The sequence below is a fragment of the Zootoca vivipara genome, chromosome 9 (assembly GCF_965207765.1).
Source record: "Zootoca vivipara chromosome 9, rZooViv2.hap1.1, whole genome shotgun sequence".
NCBI lineage: Eukaryota > Metazoa > Chordata > Lepidosauria > Squamata > Lacertidae > Zootoca > Zootoca vivipara.
Genome location: NC_142592.1, coordinates 39,211,678 through 39,218,486, shown reverse-complemented (window position 1 = coordinate 39,218,486; position 6,809 = coordinate 39,211,678). Strand labels below are relative to the sequence as shown.

General features: G+C 42.2%; 1 protein-coding gene across 4 annotated transcripts in view; it reads right to left on the bottom strand.

Moving 5' to 3' along the window:
• Window positions 1-585: 585 nt before the first annotated feature.
• Window positions 586-6,809, bottom strand: part of LOC118091395 (solute carrier family 23 member 1) — a 43,763-nt gene continuing 37,539 nt past the window's right edge. For all 4 annotated transcript variants that reach the window (XM_088651986.1, XM_088651987.1, XM_088651985.1 and 1 more), the window contains 2 exons: window positions 5,424-5,519; window positions 586-3,781 (listed from right to left, as the gene is read on the bottom strand). In XM_088651986.1, the coding sequence (XP_088508112.1) occupies window positions 3,519-3,781; window positions 5,424-5,519 (359 nt within the window). In that variant the 3' untranslated portion in view covers window positions 586-3,518. The remainder of the gene's footprint in view (window positions 3,782-5,423; window positions 5,520-6,809) is intronic.

Genomic DNA, 6,809 nt, shown 5'->3' with positions numbered 1-6,809 from the left:
GCAAAACTATGGCACTCACTCCCAGAGGAGGCAGGGATGGCCGCCAACTCAGATTACTTTAATTCATGGAAGATCTGCTATGGATGCCTACTAGCCATGATGGCAGTAATACCAGATGCTGGAAACCACAGGAGGGCAGAGTGCTCTTAGCTCTTCACATCAGTGTGACTTCAGTTTGTTTATGCTAGTGCACACACCAGGGGTGTTGACAGCTGGGGATGTCTACCCAAAGGTGTTCACACGTTGAGTAGAGACAAATTAGGCAATGCATTAAACCGCAGCATCTTACAGCCAAGTACAGGGTACATATGCAGTAAGCAGGAGTGTGAACACAGCCTCAAGGAGGCAGCAAATTTCCTACACATGTATGCACACTGCAGTGAATAAGCTGCCTGATTTCAGCAAAGACGCAATATTTTGAAAAACAGCTGCTATCAATATCTGCAAATGTCAGGGTTGGAGGTAATTCAGTGACATCCAAAGGTTACTAGTCTGGGGAATGCTGGATCTTACTTCTCCATTAGGAAGACAGCAAAATATGGGATGGTTTTCTGCCAAGTAAAAACACTAACAAATTTTTCCCCCCATGATTTATTTATTTTTCAGTACAGAGTTTGCTTGTGTACAGCATTTTTTTCATACAAGATTGTCAAATCCACAATATAGGATAATCTGTTTTAATGGCACATTGAGAAGGTGAAATTAAAAGCACACAAATTGGGTGGGGTAGAGCTTGTTCCCCTTCATGGATGATGAATCCCAAACTGGAATTAAGATTGCCGGAAGAAATATCAATAACCTCAGATATGCAGATGACGCAACCTTGATGGCAGAAAGCGAGGAGGAATTAAAGAACCTTTTAATGAGGGTAAAAAGAGGAGAGTGCAAAATATGGTCTGAAGCTCAACATAAAAAAACCAAGATCGTGGCCACTGGTCCCATCACCTGGCAAACAGAAGGGGAAGAAATGGAGGCAGTGAGAGATATTACTTTCTTGGGTTCCATGATCACTGCAGATGGTGACAGCAGTCATGAAATTAAAAGACGCCTGCTTCTTGGGAGAAAAGCAATGACAAACCTAGACAGCATCTTAAAAAGCAGAGACATCACCTTGCCGACAAAGGTCCGTATATTTAAAGCTATGGTTTTCCCAGTAGTGATGTATGGAAGTGAGAGCTGGACCATAAAGAAGGCTGATCACCGAAGAATTGATGCTTTTGAATTTTGGTGCTGGAGGAGACTCTTGAGAGTCCCATAGACTGCAAGAAGATCAAACCTATCCATTCTGAAGGAAATCAGCCCTGAGTGCTCACTAAAAGGACAGATCCTGAAGCTGAGGCTCCAATACTTTGGCTACCTCTTGAGAAGAGAAGACTCTCTGGAAAAGACTCTGATGTTGGGAAAGATTGAGGTCACAAGGAGAAGGGGACAACAGAGGACGAGATGGTTGGACAGTGTTCTTGAAGCTACCAACATGCGTCTGACCAAACTGCGGGAGGCAGTGGAAGACAGGAGTGCCTGGCGTGCTAAGGTCCATGGGGTCACGAAGAGTTGGACACGACGAAACGACTAAACAACAACAGAGCTTGTTAATGCAGGGTTAACCCATCACCCACAGTGTTGTATACAAAAAGTGGTTTGAAGTGGTAAAAAGTGTTGCCCAATTAAGTTTTAATCTCCTAATTGCATGGTTGGTTAAATCTGCACACACTAGGATGAGGATAAAATAATCATTTTGAAGAAAAATGCTTGTCTTCAAAATTTAGATAATGTGCACAGCAGATGCCATCTTAGGAGAGATGATGGCTTGAGTCCTAGCTTCCCAAGAATAGAACAAGAGTTCATGTTCACAGAACAAGCAAATGTATATGATATCATTACAAATACAATCTTATGTAAGACCTTGTGTAGGACATCTTAAGTGGCTGATACTGAGAAACCACATAAAAACACCCATGTAAGAGCAAAGGATAGAATGGTAGGCAGGAAACTTACTCGGTCACAACCCATGCCCATCTTATCGCTTATCAGACACCACCACACAGTGGGAGAAGAATGGGGCACGCACAGTGCAGCCTTGTGACTAATCACAGCCAAACAGACTCTTTTGTCAAAAGAGCAATTAAAATACTTTTGTCTGCGGCTCACGTGCAGTAGGATAATTTGTGTACAGCTCCTGCCCAGTAAAATGCACAGTGTTTTCAGGTAAATACGAAGTGAGTGTAGGTGGGATTGTGAAAACCTGGACATGGGGAGATATTGAGGAAGGATCAGCAAAGTGGAAACAGAGCTGTCAACAGATAGGAGGCAACGGTGAAAGAGCTCTGTAGTATGAACAGACTGGCAGAAATGGAAAGAGACAACACACAAGTGTAAAGGAAATTCATCCTGTCTGACCTAAAAATACTAGATACGTATTTGGGGCATATTTTGAGCAAGGAGAATTTCTATGAATACAAAAACGGAAATAGAGAACGGCCCTCAGAATTTGGCAGAGGCACAGAGTTTTATTTGGGCATCAACACTGTATAGGAGCGTCATCCCAGTAGTCACCAGAATGAGACTAGGCCTTCCAAAAGTCCCCCCCCCAAAAAAAAGGTGAATGTGAATGCCCTAGTCTTAGTCTACCACAATTAAAGCTTTGTGTATCTTAGACAGAAGGCACTTTGGGATAATGCCAACAAGTAAACCTAAGAGGTCTCTTGTTACATACACACAGGAAGATGATCAAGAGTCCATCCCCGAGGTAAGTTTATTGAATCCTTCCTTTAGGGTAGATTTAAAATACAAAGTACAACATCTTGTGAATATAACCAAGATCAAGCATATCTTGTTCTGTGTGGCTTCTCACAGATACTGATTTCCATGAAAGCCTAAAAGCAGCTTAGAACTATTTTATAGACTTTGGAAGCCCCAGTTTAATTCAGGAGCCTGTTGTAGCAAACAACACAGGTGTTGTTGAACTACAACTCCTGACGTTACTGACCACTGGCCATGTTGAGCTAAGGCTAATGGAGTCCAACAACATTTGAGGGCCCACAGGTTCCCCATACTTATGGACAAAGCCGAAGACTAAAAGGTGTGGGAGCAACAAAGTATTGTGACACACATATTAAGCAGTTTGGCCAACTGCACGTGATCAGAGACAAAAACAGGCTGGATTTAAGGAAGCCTAGGACAGCAGCTTTGCTCCTTGGAACTAGCTTGTCTAGTTACTCAGAAACTCAAGAACCACAGATTCAATTTTCAGGAAAACAGTTTCCCACGGTAGAAAGGAAAACAAATTATTGTCTTGGGTGCTGCTGGGCTCCCTAGCCAGGCTATCCCTCAAACTGGTACTGTATTCTCGCAGCAGAGAAATTGGCACACATGGCCAGTTTGCGTTGATGGCAAATTATGGAGTTGTTTGCCGAAACTTAGTCTCTTGCTGCAGCCACAATCTCATTGATAAGAAACCAGAAAAAAGGAAGCTGTTGCTTCAATGGCTTAGCAAGTCAAGTTTGTTTACTGATGCAGTCTTATATTCTTGTGTCGATGTTTATTTCTGTGTCCTTTTCCGAATTAAATTTGCTTTTGTTCTCCTGTGAATTATTGCGTTCCTTTGCATTGTTTCTAGCTGGCCGCTTTGGGCACGTTGGGAGATACTGGAACCAGTCAGCAGCACAGAACTTAGAACCTATTCCAAAGGGTAGATCATAGATGTCTGAGGTGTTCACAGTATCGTCAGATTCCTCCTTATAACCCTCTTTCCATGCCAGGAGTCCCCGCTCTTCCAAGCTCCCTACCAAAGGAAAACAGAATGGTTAGCAGAGGCTAATAGAAAAAGGCATCCTATAGAATAACAAAGCGATTTCGTGTCATCGGTAAGCATCAGCCTCAAAAAGTGCCACAAAAAGTATGAATCTTACATAAACATATGAATCTTACATAAACTACAGCCATTTAGTGTATAAGAAAAAATAGGAGCCATTCACAATAAGCATCAGTTCTCACAAGACAACTTCACAGTTGTAACAAAAATATGAAAAGCGTCAGGAATGTAACTCTCATACTCTTTTTGAATATGGGCAAAATGCAAGGCATGGTGTAATGACTAGTGCTATATAGTACAGTGGTACCTTGGGTAACAAACGCTTCAGGTTACTAACCCAGAAATAGTACCTTGAGTTAAGAACTTTGCTTCAGGATGAGAACAGAAATCACATGGCGGCGGCAGCAGGAGGCCCCATTAGCTAAAGTGGTACCTCAGGTTAAGAACAGTTTCGAGTTAAGAACGGACCTCCGGAACGAATTAAGTTCTTAACCTGAGGTACCACTGTACACTGAATATATTATAAACACAGCTCTGTCGTGCCAATTGCCTCTGTAAACCTGTAAAGTGGTTTTGACTGTGCCTTTCTGCTACAAAAAGCAAAACAGTTTTGCCCTCAGAACCCACAAGGCTTGGTCTAAAAAGAAACCTCCCTGATCCCAATCTGTGTAGTGGCCACACCCTCGGCCTCCTCAAATCAAAATGCTGAGGATGTTTCTACTGCACCAGCAGGGTGCTTTCGGGGACAGCACAGCACCTGACACAGGTGCAGCTACACAGCAGCAAAAGCCTGGCAAGGCCTGCCAATGTTTCCCGCCATGGGCCCTCTGTAACATTTTCTCCCCAGATCAGTGATCTCAGAGGCACCAGGTGGCTGAGTATAGCTGCCATTTTAATTTCCCACAATGCCCCTGGCATAGCATTGCTCTAGGATACCCTCACGGCTACTGTTGACATTCATGATCCACTACAGAAAGTTATCTGGGTGGGGTGGCAGTGGCCAAATAAGACACTGAAAGCAGGTTAGTTGGTCACAAAAATACCTGCCCACTTTGCCTCCTCTCTCATGTTCTACAAATGCTAGAAACTTACTCTTAAAAATATATATGAAAGCTTGAAATCTGCAGAGGGGCTAGAGGACAGGGATTGACTGTCCTAATGATGGACGCCCCATAACCACACAAAAGTCCCCCCTCAAACCTGGAGTTGGCTCCTTTAAACTTTACTCCAGCTGTGTTGAGAGCTGCTCTCTTGTAGGGTAACTTTTAAATCGCCAAAACTGCATGATTAGTTTCCCCCAAGGAATTAGCACCCTGCTCCCAATGTGTTGTTGACTCAGTGGTCAGGGCCTATGCCTGCATGTGGTTGGGTCATGGAAAAACACGTTCTCAGTTAAGCTAATGTTTTAAGTGCTCCAGTGTTACTGATTCAGAGGGAGTGGCTAGAAAGCTAAAGAACTCTGTGTTTTTAAAGCCATCAGGACTGGATCTCAGATTTATTCTGAAAATGACCTGGGGCTCAAAAACCCTGGCAGCCATACCTTTGCAACTGTGCATTAGGAACGAACACTAGAACATAGTCAAGAAAGCTGGGATATTATTGTAATTCCTACCTGGAATAGTGTTATCGAGGATAAAGCCCAGGAATCCCCCAACAAACATGCCTGTGGTGAGCAGCACATTGATTACTTGGTCCAGTTGTTGAATTCCTAGAAACAGAATCCACTTGTCAAACAAACTAGAAACCCCAACAAATCCCAACAGCTCATGATGGAAGCCATTTTTTAAAAGTGTTGTTTTCGTTGGGCATAGTCGGAAAAGAAATCCCCCCAAAAGATGTTTCATTCTTTTTGTATACCACAACAGCAGCAAGAATATTGATAGCTAAAAAAATGGAAAACACAAGAAGTACCAACAATAGAAGAATGGCAAATGAAAATGATGGACTATATCAGGGGTCCCCAAACTAAGGCCAGGGGGCCGGATGCGGCCCAATCGCCTTCTCAATCCGGCCCGCAGATGGTCGGGAATCAGCATGTTTTTACATGAGTAGAGTGTGTCCTTTTATTTAAAATGCATCTCTGGGTTATTTGTGGGGCATAGGAATTCGTTCATTTTTTAAAAAAATATAGTCCAGCCCCCCACAAGGTCTGAGGAACAGTGGACCGGCCCCCTGTTGAAAAAGTTTGCTGACCCCTGGACTATATGGAACTTGCTGAACTGACCGGGAGACTCCGCGACCAGGGAGAGGAGGCGGTGGAAGAAGACTGGAAGAATTTTAAAGTTTATTGAAAGAAATATAATAAAATTGAAGTTTGAATTGATTTGGAAGTAGATATAAGCTGTAGGTTAAGAATGTATCGTTTAGGTTTAAGATAAGTTAAAGTGAATAGATTTTAGAGTACTATGTAGAGAAATTAAGTTAAGAAAGGTATATAATACGAATGTAAGATATGATTAAGAAATTGCTAGAGATGAATGATAGTGAAACGCAGATAGGGGAGTCCCGAGGAAGTCACCCTAAGATGTGACAAAAAGAATAATATTCAAAATGTTTTAAGTTTGTTTTGTTTGTTTGTTCTTTATGTATGTGGATTGTGTTTGTTTGTTTGTTTTCATTTTCTTTGTATTTTATTATAAAATGAATAAAAAAATTGGGGGGGGGGGGACAAAAGTGTATATTTACCTCAATATTCTGTCCAACAAACAATATTCTGTTTAACAGACAGATGCCCTGGAATTGTGAACTGGGCATAACAGGGAAGCTATCACATAATTGCAAACATCACCCTGCACTCAATTCACATTCTCAACTCTGCAATTCAAGCATATCAGCCCTCAAAATAGAGATATCCATCTCATGTTGCTAAATCTCCCGTATCTGATAATATAAAGACTGTGCTTTGAACTACGGCCTTTTGTTGTACAATGTACCAAAGCAGCAGTCATTGAGCCAAATATCTGCACTGTTTAGAATCAATACAACTAACCATATCTAA